General features: G+C 35.8%; 2 protein-coding genes across 5 annotated transcripts; one reads left to right on the top strand and one right to left on the bottom strand.

Moving 5' to 3' along the window:
• Positions 1–1,407: 1,407 nt before the first annotated feature.
• LOC113754761 (photosystem II 22 kDa protein, chloroplastic-like) lies at positions 1,408–4,081 on the bottom strand. The gene is made up of 4 exons (XM_027299022.1): positions 3,786–4,081; positions 3,554–3,676; positions 2,542–2,782; positions 1,408–1,901 (listed from the first exon to the last, which is right to left on the bottom strand). The coding sequence occupies exons 1-4, from the start codon at positions 3,990–3,992 to the stop codon at positions 1,657–1,659; spliced, it is 816 nt and encodes a 271-aa protein (XP_027154823.1). The 5' UTR covers positions 3,993–4,081; the 3' UTR covers positions 1,408–1,656.
• Positions 4,082–10,522: 6,441 nt separating this feature from the next.
• LOC113754762 (2-methylene-furan-3-one reductase-like) lies at positions 10,523–11,581 on the top strand. Of its 4 annotated transcripts, none has more exons than XM_027299023.1 (3): positions 10,523–10,841; positions 10,922–11,245; positions 11,334–11,581. In XM_027299023.1, the coding sequence occupies exons 1-3, from the start codon at positions 10,623–10,625 to the stop codon at positions 11,457–11,459; spliced, it is 669 nt and encodes a 222-aa protein (XP_027154824.1). In that variant the 5' UTR covers positions 10,523–10,622; the 3' UTR covers positions 11,460–11,581. The 4 variants fall into 4 exon arrangements, with proteins under 4 accessions (XP_027154824.1, XP_027154825.1, XP_027154828.1 ...); XM_027299024.1 differs by having other exon boundaries at positions 10,525–10,841; positions 11,371–11,581; XM_027299027.1 differs by having other exon boundaries at positions 10,525–10,841; positions 11,327–11,419.
• Positions 11,582–17,294: the final 5,713 nt, after the last annotated feature.

Below are 17,294 nucleotides of genomic sequence, written 5' to 3'. Positions count from 1 at the left end.
AAAGTGCCCAAAGATTGAATTTAAAGAAATAAACATATTTTTGTGAACAATTTTTCCTTTTTTCTTCTTTTTCCTCTTTTTCCATTTTTCCAATCCATCTAAAACCTATTTTTTTTTTTGAATTTTTCTTCTTTTCCTCTTTTTGTTTAATTTTCCTAAATGAACCAAATAAAAGATAAATTAAGCAGAAATGACTAAAATAGATAAATAAAGCTGAATAAAACAAAATTTCTATTTTTTCCTTTTTTCCAAGAAACTCTATGCTAAAAACTTAAAAATAAAATAAAACTAGAAACTAAAAACTAAAAATCGAATAAAACTAACACGACAAATAAAAAACTAAAAATAAACAGTAAACAAAATTACACCAAAAATTTGGTGTCTACAAAGGGGAAACATATTTTAAGAGAGGATGAAAGCAGAAATATTCATAACATAAAAACAAGAGAAACATGAGTACATGACAGTACTTTCTCATTTTCTTTTTCATTTTCCCGTTCTTCCTCAGTTAAATTTCCCTCAAATTCTCTAATGTCTACACTCCAAAACATGGTTGGACTTTCATTTGCCTGATTTACCAAAGGGTGTTGTTCAGTTGCACCCAAAGTTTCAGCCCTATAGGCCATATCTTTGGTGCATAGTGAAGGTCTTGTTCGACAAACGGATTGGCCAATGTTAAGAAATTGGAAAGAATGGGAAAAATGTTTATGGTGATCAACCTTTTTATTTTACTTTTTCACTTAGGGATATCTCAACCTTCGGCCAGACTAATCCTCTAAAATTGTTTAGAATATTGTCTCAAGAATACACAGCAAGATAGCACACAGGGGTTGATCATAGGACCTGCTAGTAACTATCACGCTACGGAATCAGGCTGTGTAATAAACCTTTTTAAGTTGTGCAATTTCTTGAAGAAAAGTTGAGATACCAATAATTTTACTACATATTGTATACTAAAAGTGAATTCAAACAAAAAGGTGGATTAAATGAGACTTGGCCTGTCTAATTAACAAAACTGCCCTGCCTTATTATTAGAAATGAAGTCAACAAGAAGCTAGATAAACGAAACCTCATTCATAAGCTTATTAGATTCCATTTTTGCATATTGGAATTCAATTTGCAATGACTAAACTTGGGGTGGATGTCTATGTGATTCTTCGACTAGATTATTGTAGATCACTTTTTTCAAATAAAAATCCAAAATCGCCTTTTTGGATGGTCCGCGAATTTTGAGAATTCTTACCTACCTAGAGAAAGATTTTGAAAATTCTGCATTAAAGTCAAGACCTATTCAAACAGATTTGCTTTTTTTTTTTTAATCCCCTTTTATCTTTATAATTTCCATACTTGAAATAATGAACTTGTCCAAGAAACACACAATCAGCTGCCATGCAGCAGCCTAAGAGATTCAACAGAACATCAGTGATGGAATTTTTTTGATCTTGATAATCAAGCCTAAAATTGGAAGCCACAATAGTTAATTTATCCCTGACAATCTGACTGAAATCATTCATGCCATGTGCACACTCAAGGAAACTAGTTTGATCCCTACCATTGAAGTTAACAACGGCTATACAACACATCTATATTTATATATAATGAAGAAAAAGAACTCAGGTTCCTTATATAAAAGTTGTTACACAATTCTAAATCCAGTTATGCATCTTCCTCATCAGTCACGAATTTCCCTGTTCCTGGATTTATTGCTGCAACGAAGAAAAAGACAACATTGAATATAATTAGGGGTTCAATTTCAGTAATTGGAACACCAGTCTCTATATTGAGTTGTGCCAAAGCTCCTTTCCCTGTAATGATTTCACCAATTATAGAGAAAGCAATGCCCAGCTGGGCTAATCTTCCAACAAAAAGCTCATTTGCTTTGGTGAATCCAAATAGAGGACCTGCAATTATAATAAATCCATGTTAAAATAACATAGAACTCAACAATACATTAAAAAAATCTGCAACTATATACTATAGAACAATTTGACCTTTAGAGTGACCAAACTTGAACTTTAAAGGCTCAGACAAATGTTTTTATTATCATACTATATCTGATTATCATAACAAGGTTATTTGTTGACTGGATTGAAAATGATGAAATCAACTTTTAGTTTGAACCCAGAACATTAGTTATTCAACTAATTAATAGTCAATTAACCAGCTAACACATACATAATTGAGAAAGTGATAGACAATGATATTAGAGAAAGTGTCCAAATTCGAAGTTTATGGACTAAAGTTGACCAATTTCATATTTTAAGAGGTAAAGTATCCAAAAATTAAGTTTAAGAACTAAGTGGGATCGCATGGACAATTTAAAGTTCCAAAGTCTAATAATTAAGAATGCTAAATCATTTTACGTTGAACCCAAATAAATTTTTTGTCCAATAAAGAGAAATTAAGCAAAACACACAAGATGTTTTTTTTTTTTTAAAAAAAGCATGTGTATCTTAAGTGAAAAAAATTACTATGCTCATATTGCCCCAAAAATTATTCGAGGTATATATAAAAGGTAATAGGTTAGAGAGTGCCCTTTACCTCCTTCACGGAGCCCTAATGCACTCCTCAACCCTTTGCCAGGAGGAACAACGGCTCCCTCAATTCCAGGAGCATCATCCACAAAACGACCTCTGTCACCCAAAGCTCCTATTGCTCCAAGTAGATTAAAGAGGATGAAGAACAGAAGAAGAGGCTCAGCCTCATAAATTGGAATCCCAGTTTCCAAGTTCAGTTGTGCCAAAATTCCTTTCCCTGTTATAGCTTCTCCCAATATGGATGCCTGTTGATCAATTGTCAGCAACTTAAGAGTAAAAACCAAATTGTCGAGTACTAAGGTGGAAAATTAAAGCAAAAGATCAAACGACATTTTTCTCATAGTGTAGATGAATTCTCTTGTACAGTTTTTCTTAACATGAACCGTGAAAATGCTGAAGTTTGTCCATGACATCATCTAACTCTTGTACAGTTTGACCAAGGGCTCCTTGAAACACAAAACCATTCTAGTTCTTCACCAAAAATTTGGGATTGTATTACAATTTAATTAACTCATTTCACTAATTTAGCAAAATTGTGTAAACACGGTCATGGAAGTTCTAAATCTTTGGAAACCTCTTAATTTACTTTATTAATCTTACAGAAGTAAAAAAAAAAAAATAATTCGTATATTATCTATTATTCAAATATCTTTTAATTTATATTTGTATACACTGACTATGTATATACTGATACCCTTAAGTACATGCAACATATTTAAAAAATGAAGTTTATATTTAATTGAGATTATGTGGTCTGCATTCAAAAGTACTAGTGTATGCATTGTTAATATATACATAATTAATCATACTCTATAACTGTTATCTAATATTTCACAACCACAAAAATTTGCCATGTTTATCTAATATTTCACAACCACAGAAATTTGCCATGTTATCTAATGGCCACAGAATGTTGCCACGTGTCTTATATTTACAGCAAATTGATGAGCTTATGCCTACTAGGTTAAACAAAAAATGTGTCAAAAACTCATGAAGTCCAATAAACATATACTTACAGCAAATCCAAGCATAGCGACACGACCCACAAATAGTTCATTTTCCTTGGTGAATCCAATTCCACCAGAAGTGCCAAAAATCCCATCCTCAACTTTTTCCTTTGGCTTGGTAGCAGCTGCAGGCTGTCACGACCAAAAATAAAAAGGCAAGAAAGCTTAGAAATGGCCAAAATGCAATACTAGGAATAATAAGTAGAAACCTAGCTTGGTACCAAAAAAAAAACATGAATACCTTCTTGGCAGGAGCCTTGGTTTTTGACTTGAAGACTGCAACGGTTGTAAGAGGGCAATATGAAGAGGAAGATGAAGTGGGAAGAGGGGAAAAGAACAAATGAGAGATTGGTTTTGGTCTAATCCTTTGAAGCAATGGCTCTGATCTCTTGAGGTCACCTGCATGGCTAGAAGGGACACTAGCAGTTAGCAACATTGCTTGAGCCATGGCTTTTTCCTGTGATGATTTTGCAAATGTTCAATGAATTTTGTTTCCTCTGAATACAATATGATAAAGTACCTTTATATTGAGTGACTAATATAAGTGAAGGTGTGTGTCTGAGAAAGGTTTTAAATCAGGAGATGAGGATAGGATGCCAAAGTTGTGAAAGGTGAATAAGGTGACCACGTCCCTATGTATAATTTATGCTCTTTGAGGCATGGCCTGTGTTTGGGCAGTCTGTGTTCATGTACACACATCATATGGACTAAAGACTAAAGCAAAATCAATTAAAATCAGATTATCTTCTAACCATACACATATTTTTCACATACAGTGGTTTTATTTTCTTTTCTTTTCTTTTTTTTATAGAAGAAATGAGGTTTATCAAATAGATTGCTAGAAATTATTCAAACACATTTTATTGGACAGAATTTGGAGGAGAATTTCAAAAGACTTAAGGAGATTGGTGAATTTTGCATTCTGACCTAAGTTAAGTTATGCACAACCTTATTGGTTTTTTTTTTTTTTTAGTAATCCAATTTACATTAATAAATATGTTGATCTAATATATCAAAAAAGCGGTTGTTAATTAAGATGGATAATAAGTTGGCAATTACCCTAAACAATTACAAGTTCTGTTATTGAGGTCAACAGTAATAAATCCTATCAAAGCAACTAACGTAACTATATATTAAAATAAAAAAAAAAGTTTGAATGGAAGAAAATAATCTGCTGGTTAAATGACTCCAATTTGTTAATTGACCATCAATAATCAGAATTATCAAATATTACTTTTACATATAGCTTGACCTTGGAGTGATTGCATGACAATAATAGATCGGATGAACTTGACATGTATAAGCTTGTCTTATTGATTAAACAGGTTTTTGGGTCAATTAACGAGTTGGGATTACATTTTAACCCAAAACTCTTGCCTTATAAATGTCAATTAAGGGGTGCTTTCAAAATATTTAGGGAGAATTTACATGTTCATTATCAAAATTAATAACTTCAGAAGTAAAAGAAAGAAACTACTTAGTCTTCTTCTTTGTCTTGATGGAACGTTGCAGCTTTGATAGTCTTATTTGTTTGTATTTTCTAACTATTGCCGTAAACAAGTCGGACCTACCTTATTCTACAGCTGGCAACGTGTGGAATGCTGCCGCTCAGAAAAACAAATTTTTTTAAAAAAAAAAGTGGAATCTAGAAAATTCTTGAAACTTCACATAGAATTTTGTCGTGGCACCAGAAAAAATACAAATAGAAACCCCACATAGAGGTTTCTGTGCGTGGCACATGTCAAAGTGGTCAAAAATCATTTTCTATGGTATAAACCTATGATACGTGGAATATGCAGAGAATCAGGAGGTAGTATAAAACATTTTCTTGGGTTATAATGCACTGGACAATTAAGAGCCCATTTCGATTGTATTTTTTGGAAAATTTTTGAAAAAAAATTACAGTGAGTACCAGTGGCGGAGCCACATGGAAGCAAGTGGAGTCAATTGACCCCACTTAACTTTGAAAAAAATTAGTTTTTAGGGTTAGAAAATTAGAAAATTTTAAAGTCACATTTTATTTGACCTCATTAAATTTTAACAAATTCTCTTTTCTATATATATTGAACCCCAAACGATTGAAAATTCATAATTGTTACTATCACATGAATTTTGAATTTATTTCAAATTATTTATGAAAGTTATTTCAATAATAAATTCTTCCAAATTTTCCAAAAACAAGGAATTGGAGTGGTAAATCTTCTAAATTCTTCTAAATTATTTATGAAAGTTATTGGAGTGGCTTAAAAGTTTTCAAAAACAAGAAATTTTCAAGTGGATGCTAAATTTTCTATTTATGTTACGAAGTTAGGTTATTATGATTTTTATTTATAACAGACTAAAGATAAGTTTCTTAAAAGAAACCCGTAGAAGATCAAGTTGATGATAGTTCACAAAATGTTTAAAAGAAAACATCAAGAACTTCATTTACTCATATTGAAAATGATGTATTTAACAAAATTGATAATTAATTGATTTTGCAATGTTTTTAGAAGATGAGTGCTTGTAGGTCAATGAAAATTGATATTATTAAAAAAATAATAAAGTACTTATAGGGTACAATTATAAATGTTTTGCAAATTTATTATTTTTAGTACATGTTTAACCTATCATTAGGATAGTATTGTAAATCAAATCATACTGGACGATTTCTAGCAATTTGTCAATGAAACTTGCTTTTTATCCCCAAAAAAAATCTGTAAGGATTTTTTACTTTTTATTCTTATATTTTGATTTTTGCTTTGTAAAAGTTTTAACGTATTATAAAAAAAATAAGTTTTTTGTACTAAAATTTGACCCCACTTACTGTGGAGTCTTGGCTCCACCACTGATTGTAACATTTTTTTTTTATAAAATATGATGTATATAAGATAAAAAGATATATGGCTCAAAAATATGAAAAAAAAAAATTTTAATATTCACAAGGCAATAGTAAGGGAGGTGGAAGAGTACAGACGCGTTTTCGTCTACTTTCAATCTTCAGTTTCAGTTTATTTATTATTGTTTCGATTGGAATCGGATGTAGCTTCAGCAGTCAGACTAGTCTTGTGCAAAGCGCTGGAAAAAGGATGGTGCAATGTCCGAATACAACTCCAAAACAAGGAAGTGCCAAGACAAATCAAGCATGGTAGATCATCGGATGGCAGACTGGCAACGATCCTAGAGGATATCTTTTGCTTAATGTTGTTGTTTCGAATGTGCTCTTTTTGCTTAGATAGTAATGATAATAGTAATACTATTGCTAATGTTAGCTCATATGCCTTAGGCATTTTGATGGATGAGGAAGGATCTTTTCCTCTGTGTTGCTGAACACAAGTTGTACAGCTTGACGAGCCGTTGCTCGAATTGTAAAGTCATCTTTTAGATCAATACAAGTAATCTAACGTTTCGAGAAAAAAAAAAAAGAAGTGATAGTGCCCAAATTGGGGGATAATGAGTTTTGGGTAATAGAAGACCCAAAAGTGGGTACTGAACAAACTCATAGTAATACATCAAACAATATCAGTGGGTGTCATTACCCTCTCAATTCCACTGAGGAGTTAAAAACAAAAAAAAAACAAAAAAAAACCAACCAATTGGGTAGTTAGAACAAGGGAAATTTGGCAAATTGATCCCTAACATGATGCGGTTGAGCACGAGGCCCAAAGTGTACAAGTAGACCCTGTGAAGGTGCCCCAAGGCCCAGTGACACGAGCACGAGCTAAGAGATTCAAGAAGTCCCTCCAAGCCTTGGTACGTGCCATCCAAACCCAAGAGAAACCGGGCATTGAAGGAATTGAGTTGGAACATCCTTGCACGACTACTAAAATGCTGCTTACAATTGAAGATGCGAGTGTTCAAGCTCCAAACGGCGGGCTGAGCCGCAGTTAAGTAAATAAAATTTCCAGAATTTCGTACATTCCTTGTGGCAAATTCCCTTAGCTTGTGAAAGCTAAGTTGAACATCCTAGAGTTGATCCTAGGCTGTTCTTGACTTATCAATCAAACACACACACTTGATTGTGGCAACCTCTACCGTTAAATCTGTTCTTGAGTGGTCCAAGTTCGAGTTCAACTCCATCAAATCTTCATCGTGTTCCTCTAGATCCGAAGTAGCTTCCGCGTCTCGCATCATAACATTTACCAAAAACACTTTTTTAGTCCTTTACATATAAAATCAGCCAAAATGGTCCTTCACATTTAAATTGTGAGCCAATGTGGTCCTATTGCTCGTTTTTGCTCATTTCTCCGGCTAAAAATAGCACGCCTCTCTCACGTGGTCATATTTTTAGGGGCAAAACCGGAAACACATTTCATTACCTGTTAAAAGTAAAAGGTGTGGACAACCACCAAAATACACATTTCACCTTTGGCGCTCAAAGTTTCAAGAAACCTGAATTGCATCCCCGAATGGTGGCGAAAATTATTTTGTAATTCTCCTGTATAAGTGATGTGCTTGATGAATCCATAGATCTGGTTCTTGTTTACTTATATCCGAAAGTCCTAACCTTTCCATTCTAAGTGAGAGTCTAACAAGTCCAGGACATTTGTGCAACATCGATCCCACGAATCCAATTTGGGCCTTAGCTGGAACCCTAAGCCTCAGCTCCTCCGCCGCCCGCCAAAGCCGCTTACTCGTGTCCCTCCATCCTTTGCAAACCCTGGCCGCCGACAACAGTGTTGGAGGCGGGAGCCTCCTCAACACCTCCCACAGACAACTCATCGGCAGCTTCCCGGACCCGGCAAGATCCGATTCGGGGCTCCAGCTCGAGAAGCTCCTCCTCGTCCTCCTGGTGCTCTTCCTCATCCTCTCCCTCGTCTTGCGAGTCCCTCGCATCAATATCATCGTCGAAGGAGAGAGCTTGCCGGAGGTTGGAGAAATGCTGGCGATGAGGAGGGGGAGGGGGAGGACGGACAGTGGAGAGAGGAGAAGGGATAGCGAGGGAGGAGGCGGCTGAGTCAGTTGAGGGCGTGGCGGTGGGATGCAATTTAGGGTTTCTTGAAACTTTGAGGGCCAAAGGTGAAATGTGTATTTTGGTGGTTGTCCACACCTTTTACTTTTAACAGGTAATGAAATGTGTTTCCGGTTTTGCCCCTAAAAATATGACCACGTGAGAGAGGCGTGCTATTTTTAGCCGGAGAAATGAGCAAAAACGAGCAATAGGACCACATTGGCTCACAATTTAAATGTGAAGGACCATTGTGGCTGATTTTATATGTAAAGGACTAAAAAAGTGTTTTTGGTAAATGTTAGGGACCAATTTGGCAAATTTCCCGTTAGAACAACTAGCAAAAGTCACAAACATGTTATATTAATTACAACTTGGTGCATTAAGTACAAAAGAAAGTCAAACAACACATGCTTCGACATAGACTAATTTTAGCACACTTCATTGTGATTAACTACCGTCGCACATCAAAGAATTTAACTTTCTCCCAACACAAGTTGACTCAATTAGCAAGCACAGACCACTTTTTCCCAAAAGATAGTATGTTCAAATCCCATTGATGTGAGAGCTGTGTTAGTGGACGATCTATAAAAATCTCTATAAGTGATCTATTATCATGGATTACATAATTTCCTATAAGCACACACGCCGTGCGAAACTAGCATGGCATTCAAGAGTTTTACAAATGCAATACAAGTTTTTCTTAGTCTCCGATACAACTAGCATGACAAGTTGCTCATTATCATACTATAACTAGTCCATCATATGTTACGTCACACATTCTTATTATAGTAAGACTAGGGAATTACTTTCCGTGTGAGGCGTGGGAGTGATAGACTTGTTGAGAAGGCAAATTTGTCTGTTGATTGTGTAGTGAATATTTTCTATTGAATCATATCTTTAGGCTCACATTTTCTACCGAATGATAACTATAGCAATGCGATGCGATGTGAAGACACACTAAAAGCCATAAATCAATATATCATGATGCATGCTCCATAGAGAGTCATAGATTACAAATACACAGAACTCGATACTTAACCTACAATAAACCAAATACACAATTTGAACACTTAAAATAAGACATGAATAGGGAATGTAACTTGAACTAACTATATATCAGAGGCCGTAAACCTCAAAAGATTGATATTCGGAGTTATATATATATATATTTATATAATAAAAGTCTATTGCTAATTTGTGGTATCAATTAAGCCGTTGCTAGGATGTCCAAAATAAGAGCAATGAAGCAGTTGTTGTGAGATCGAAGTAAGAGAGCCATGCTGCTTATCTCGACAAAGAAGTTGGAAACTTGGGAAGGCCACTGAGCAAGGTCTTTTATAGGAGCCCCTGAATCTGCTCGAGGCCTCTATTTATAGCCTCTGTAATGGTTTTAATCGTTAGTAAAGGATAGATATTATCTCTTTGTTTGTTTAGAAAAATCAGGAAACGTCAGAGCCTTTGGAAAGAGTCAAACAAACCAATTCCAAGCTTTAACTTTGTTTGATTGAAAGTTGTGGGATAACATAATGCTCCACGTTTCGGTTTAAACCCATGTGCATGCCCAACAACTTTTTCTTATCCGATAGAAACAACCTGATAGAGTATGAAATTGTCAAAGCATGACCATGAGTTTTAAAATAACATGTGTAGTAACAAATCTTTTGAAATATACAACAAAATCTACTTTCGAATGGTAGCCTCAACCTAAAATCTCAGTATCCATAAGAAAGGCATCTTTGAGGAGGAAATGTTAAATTGGAGGCTGAACTTACTGTTTGTTGATTTAACAGAATCTTGTCAAGGTAATTGACTAAAGAGGCCACTTGATAACAGTCAAAGAACCATAGAAAAAGAATCTCACACGAAGGAACAATGAATGCACAAAGGATAGAAATGTAATATCAACTAAAAAATTCTCTGGTTCTTACACACATTTATAAGACAACAAAAAATATGAGTGGCACCATATAGAGTAGAAAATGACGGCAATGTCCTTGGAAGCGCAGATGAAAGTAGCTTTGCAAAGTAAAGAAGAAGTGCCTCTTATATATTGTAAGGATATTAAGGATAAGGATATACTTTGCGGCAATTACAATCCCATACACAAAGAAAGAAAGAAATAGTAGATTCCAGCCAAATTATTCACCCATGGCAACCAGTACTCCAGTTAGCATCCCCTCTAAAATGAAGGCATGGGTCTATGGCCAGTATGGGAAACCCGAGGATGTCCTTAGATTGGAATCCGAGGTTGATGTTCCTGAAGTAAATGATGAACAGGTTTTGATCAAAGTAGCTGCTGCATCCCTGAATCCAGTCGACATCAAAATGATGGCTGGTTTATTTAAGGCCACTGATTCTCCTGTGCCCGTAAGCCTCTTTTTTTCAGTAAAATTTTTGTTTGTTTTAGTTGCTAGATAGCCCTTACTGCTGTTTTGTTCATCTGGCAGACTGTTGCGGGATATGATGTCGCGGGCGTGGTGGTTAAAGTTGGAAGCAAAGTAAAGGAATTCAATGTCGGGGATGAAGTATATGGAGACATTCACGAGCATGCTTTGAATAACCCAAAGGGATCTGGGTCACTGTCAGAGTACGCTGCAGTGGAGGAGAAGGTAGTAGCTTTGAAGCCCAAGAATTTGAGTTTTGCTGAGGCAGCTAGTCTTCCTCTTGCCGTTGAAACAGCGTACGGGGGCCTTGAACGCGCAGGGTTTTCAGCTGGTCAATCCATTCTCGTTCTGGGCGGTGCTGGTGGAGTCGGATCTTTGGTCGTTCAGGTACATTTTTGTGTTTGGTTTTTCCCCTTAAATTCCAATACTTTAAAAATCAGCTCTAGTTGATTAGTTCCAAAGAATTAGTGATCAGCACGAAGTTGAAGGAGTCTCTGTTTTGACCAATGAAGATGAGACGTCCTCATGGCGGGGCGCATTTGTAAAGCAGCGGGGCGCACTTGTATTAGTTGAATGGCCGTGGGGCAACGGTGGGGTGTAAGTAAGGAGTTCGCTTGTGCTGCGACCAGGCAAACGCTCAGCATATTTTTTAGGATTATTATCACTTTACACTCTTAAACTATATTACTATTATCAGTTTACCCCTTAACGTTATCTTTTAGTCATTTTATTCTCATAAGTAATTCAACTCAACATGTTAAGAAGTTTTGGACAAAAATACCCTTTTATTTTATAGCATTACTACATTGTTATTATCACTTTATTCGTTTGGATTATAGTGATACAATCACTTTAGTTTCTAACATTATTTTCTAGGCATTTTATCTCATCATTAATCTAACTAGTATGGTCAAAAAATTTTAAATATATTTATCCTTTTTATATATAATTAAAAATAAAAAAGTTAGAATGGTTATTCTTCCTTTTTTTCACTTTGAGAGATCGAAAAACATAAAAATAAAAGGATTTTCTTAAATTTCTTTTTTTCACACTTATTAATACTAAGAAAAGAAAAAGAGATAGGAAAGAAGGAGACAAAAAAATTAGATTTTGCAAAAAAAGAAAATAAAGAAAAGTCTAAAATTATCGTATTACTTTAAGGTTGCCGGGATTAGAATTGGAATTTGGTAGTAAACAAAAAAGTAAAATAATTTTAAAATAATAAAAGTATTTAATTCTTTCTTATTTGTAATTTTTAAAAAAAGAATTGACCTCTCTCTCTCCCCCTCCCCCTCTCCATCTTTCAATTTTTTTTCAAAATAAGATTGCCAAGAAGAAAGAAATTAATACTTTGACTTTTTTTCTTGATACGATGATCCCAGCTCAATTGGAATGAATGAAGACTCGGATGGTGGATGAATAATGAATCTTTGCTCTCATCACAAGAGGTTTCCAAGAAGAATCTTGAATAAACAGGAAGTTTAGAAAGGGAGGACCTAGCAATCAATTCAAAATTATTCCCCCCTCACAATGCAAGGAACAAAGGAAAACAAGCAATTCAAACAAGAAGCTAGTGGACAAATGCTAGTGGAATGTGGACAGCCTGGACACTATGCAAACGAATGCCCCATGAAGAAAATGAAAGATGGGAAAGCTTATCGAAAGCCAAGATTCAACAACTTCCAGATTACTTGGAATGAATGCAACTCTGAAGGGGAAGTTGAAGAAGAGGAAGAATCAGCTCAAATGGCCTTCATGGCTATTGGAGATAATGAGGTAACTTCCATACACTCTCAATCTGAAAGTGATGATGAAGAAGATGATGATCTTGAATCCTTTTTTGAAAAACTACATAATGCCTTGAAGGAATCTTATGATAAAAACAAGCAGCTAAAACAGAAAATTACTTTTCTCATTCATGAAAATACAAGTCTTCTTCAACAAAATAAGCAACTAAAGACTGACAGTGATTGTCTTGTAAGAGCCGGATTTAATGTTCAAAATGAGCTTGATAGAAAGACAAATATTTGTAGAATGCTGAAGGAAAGACATGGTGATTTGAAGAAAAGAATGGACAACTTGGATGAGACTTTGAAAGCAAGAAAACAAGATTTTCTCAAAAAGAACATGTCATCTACCTTTCTTACTGCTCATCAAAGAACATTAGCACGCAACAAAAATGCACATGGTTTCACTACATATAGAAGAAATGGATTGAGATATGTCAAACCAGTACATGTTAAGGACTCTTCCATTATGTGTGATTTTTGTTGTCAAAAAGGGCATTTGAAAGGAGATTGCTATGTGAAAAGAAATCTGAACAGAGGGATGAAATGCATGTGGTTAGTGAGATACAATGCTAACTATGGTGGACCCAAAAATTAAAATGGGTACCAAACATTTTCTCTTTTCAGGAAAAAGGCTCAAACAAGTCCAAATGGTTTATTGATAGCGGCTGCTCAAGGCATATGACCGGTGATCCCTCTTTGTTCATAAAGCTAAAATCAAAATCAAGTGGAAAGGTTGTGAGGACCCGCAAATTTCTTATGTTTTTCTTCAAAAATGCCTTTTATCTGAAAATTATTATTTATTAAAGCCTCCTACCCAATTATTCCACAATAAGTGCAGATAAACCTAGAAAGTAGGGTTTCACTCTTCGTTTTCAAGATTGGAGCAAAATTAGGGTTTTCGCAATTTTTCGCCGGATGAATTTTCGGTATGGAGCAAGGATCAAATTTGGTGATTAAAAGTGACTTTTAAGTGGGAAATAATATGTGATTAGGAGCAATGATATAAAGTTAGTGAATGGGAAGTAAAAACCCTAGTACGTGTGTTTTTAAGAAAAACGGCGCGAACCGGCGGGTCCCGCGCACTACCGATTGAACGCACCAATTGACCACCACTTTCTTACCATACAAGTTTATTGATATTTGAGCAAAATATCCTCTTAATTGTCAGCTTGTTTGACCGAAAATTAGAGGCTAGAAATAGCAAGGAAAGAAAGAGAAAAATGAAAGGTGGAGGTGGCGACACTTGTCGTCGCCATCCTAGAGTTTCTTGGCCAAGTGAGTAACTAACCTTCTTAAACCAATTTTCTGCACTTTCCCTTCATTATTTCTGCTCCATAGCCGACCAAAGAGAGAGAGAAAAGAGAGAACAAGAACAACTTTCTTCTTCTTGAATCTTAGCAATCCAAATGACAAATCAAATTTCCAAACCGGTTAAAGTGCTAATTGTGAGTTGGGAAGCTAGAGGAACTAGAAATTTTCAAAGGAAGTGGAGTATCACTCTTCCAAGATTTGTTTTTGAGGTACTAAATCTGATCATGGTCCTTGATCTTTTAAATCTTGCTTTAAGATGTTATTTAGCTTAAGTTTTGGCTTGATTTCAAGATGTGCAAGTAGTTGTGATGATTATTGGATAAGATATGCAAGTTAGGGTTTAATAATTTTCTGCCTAAACTTGTTGTATAGTTAGTATATGTTGTATATAAGGTTATATAAGGGGCTTTGGTAGTGATTGGAACAAGAAATGTGAGAAAGTTTCATTGAAGACCAAAAATTCCAGAATCTGGAAAATTTGTTCCCCTTTCTGTCCGGTTTTGTAGCCCTATGTTAGAGGCCGAATTGGCCTTGGCTTAAAACATGAAAGTTGTAGGGAATGACATTTTGTGGGTGCCTGAAATATTTCAGGTCAATTGGAGTAGTGTAGAGTGAGATATGTCGATTTTACTGTTGCTGTTCTGGGTTGATCAGAATGTGCGAACTGCGCTTGTAATCGTCTGTTTTGACTGGAATTTCTTTGGATTTGGATTTGTGAGCTGGGAGTTATGGTCCAGCAAACATACCCTATTCGTTACTCTAGAGTGCGAATTCTTGGAACGGTTTTCTGTACTTTCGACCTACTTCGGTTCAGATCCGAATTTAGGTGTCTTCATGAAAATTGTAGCCCTTCCTCTTAGCTTCGCAACGGTACCTCATGTACCTTGATCTGACATTCCTAGGCTAACTTTTGATCAAAACGGTTTGAGAAGGCAGATTTGACCATTTCCGTTTGCCGTTCCGCGCGGGCGCATGCACCCTTTTTGCCGTTTCCGCACTTGCATGTGCCGATTTTGCCGTTTTGCTTGTTTTAAATATGTTAGTAGCCGTTTGTGATATATTGTGACACAATCTTCAATTTCAGACGTTGGTGAGTTAGGTGGAGCCGGTGGGGCCTACTAGCTACTCCTCACGGCACGAATTTCGTACTTTTGCTCTTTTGTTCGTTGTGTAAGTATTCAGGCCACTCTTATGTGTTAGTTGCTTATGTGTTTTGATATGTATGAAATGGGTACCTAGGCGAGAGTATACTTTATCACACTCGACCTAAACCCTAATTTACGCACACATTTGTATATGGCATATGTATATGAATCATTTTGGAACTAAACCCCTTGAGCTTGTGGCTCGGGGTGATTTTTGAATGATTTTGTGAAGTTTGTGAGTTTGGGGTTGATCTTCCGACCGAGATGGACTATTCGAGCCGGTTAGGGCTTGGTCGAAGTTAGTCCAACCTGGTTTGAGGTCACCAAGTTTGTGAATCCGGTTCACCGATTATGTGGACCAAGTTTGTGACCCGAGCTTGTGACTCAAGCTCAAGTTTGTGATTTCGTTCGCCCGGGCAAGTTTGTGAGGTGACTGGCCAATGAGGGTGATAAGGTGTTCGGTGGGTGTACAAGTGAAGTTTCTACGGACCTTATTTATGGTCGACGGAGTGTCGACAGGAGATCACGCATGGCAAATGACTTGGCTTTGGAGCCACCTGTATCCTTATTATGTGATGTTACTTTTCTGCTTTTGCTTTACTCTTACTGTGCAATTGTTGTTACGTGAGATTTAAGCTTTTGCCCCTGTTTACTTACTAAGCATATAGCTTACCCCTTTCCTTTTGTTTTCCTTAGCAGGGGCCGACGCGGGGACTTTTGACACATACACTAGTATAGTTAGGTTTGATTGTAACAGTCAGACAGTTAGGATGTTTGTTTTTGTTTTGGTGGTTTGTAGAAGAACCCTCCATATGGTCTACCTTCTGCTGGTCGTTATTCTAATGTATTAGAGTGGTTTGACTCGATACTTTTGAAGGTGTAAATAGAACTCTTTTGGCGTTAGATATCTTGTGAATAGTATGCTTGTAGGTTTATTGAATTTTATTGTTTTAAAATTTTGAGTCCCGGCGAGAGCTGGGCAGGCGGCCCGCCGAACCCTCTGGTTCGCCTTAGGGGAAGGTGGGGCCATCACAAAGGTGACATTCGGTGATGATGTGAAAGCTAAGACAATTGGAATAGGTGATGTTGGTAAGGATGGTGAAACGTTTGTTCATAATGTGCTCTTAGTTGATAATTTAGGTTATAACTTGCTTAGTGTTAGTCAATTGTGTGACAAAGACTTGAATGTGTTGTTTAAAAAGCATGAATGCATTGTGCTTGATTCCAAATATAATGTTGTGTTCAAAGGTAAGAGGTTTAACGACATATATATTGTGGTTCTTGATAAAATTGATTCTTCTAGCCTCAAATGTCTTAAAGCTTCAAATGAAGATCCTTGGTTGTGGCATAGGAGACTTTGTCATTTTAACATGGATTTACTAAAGGAAATTTCGAAAAAGGAGCTGGTTAGAGGCTTGCCAAAAATCTGTTTTGAAAAGGATAAAATTTGTGATGCATGTCAATTTGGAAAGCAAACAAAAGTTTCTTTTAAACCAAAGAAGTATGTTTCCACTTCTAAACCTTTAGAACTCTTGCATCTTGACTTATTTGGTCCTACTCAAATCACTAGCTTGGGAGGTAAGAAATACTGCTTTGTGATTGTGGATGATTATTCTAGATATACTTGGGTGATATTTCTTGCTCATAAGGATGATGCCTTCAAGAATTTCACTTCATTGTTTGCTAAAGTGCAAAATCTGCTTGGCTTAAAAATTGTTAGGATTAGAAGTGATAATGGAACGGAATTCAAGTATTGTGGTTTTCCAGATTTCTGTGATCATAATGGCATAACACATGAGTTTTCAATTGCAAGAACTCCACAACAAAATGGTGTTGTAGAAAGGAAAAATAGGACACTGCAAGAGGCTGCTAGAACTATGTTAAGTGAATGTAGCTTGCCAAAATACCTTTGGGCTGAAGCGGTAAACACTGCATGTTATGTGATGAACAGAATCCTTTTGAGACCCATTTTGAATAAGACATCTTATGAACTGATTTTTGATAAAAAAACCTACGGTTGGATATTTCAAAGTCTTTGGTTGTAAATGTTTTATTTTAAATTTAAAGGAACATCTTGGTAAGTTTGAGAAAAAATCTGATGAAGGAATATTTTTGGGTTATTGTGAGAACAAAAGAGGATATAGAGTCTTTAATAGAAGGACTCTTGTGATTGAAGAAGCCATTCACATA

The sequence above is a fragment of the Coffea eugenioides genome, unplaced genomic scaffold (genome assembly GCF_003713205.1).
Source record: "Coffea eugenioides isolate CCC68of unplaced genomic scaffold, Ceug_1.0 ScVebR1_1012;HRSCAF=1793, whole genome shotgun sequence".
In the NCBI taxonomy this organism is placed as follows: domain Eukaryota; kingdom Viridiplantae; phylum Streptophyta; class Magnoliopsida; order Gentianales; family Rubiaceae; genus Coffea; species Coffea eugenioides.
Note: the sequence above shows the minus strand (reverse complement) of the source record. Positions and strands in the feature narration are given on the sequence as shown.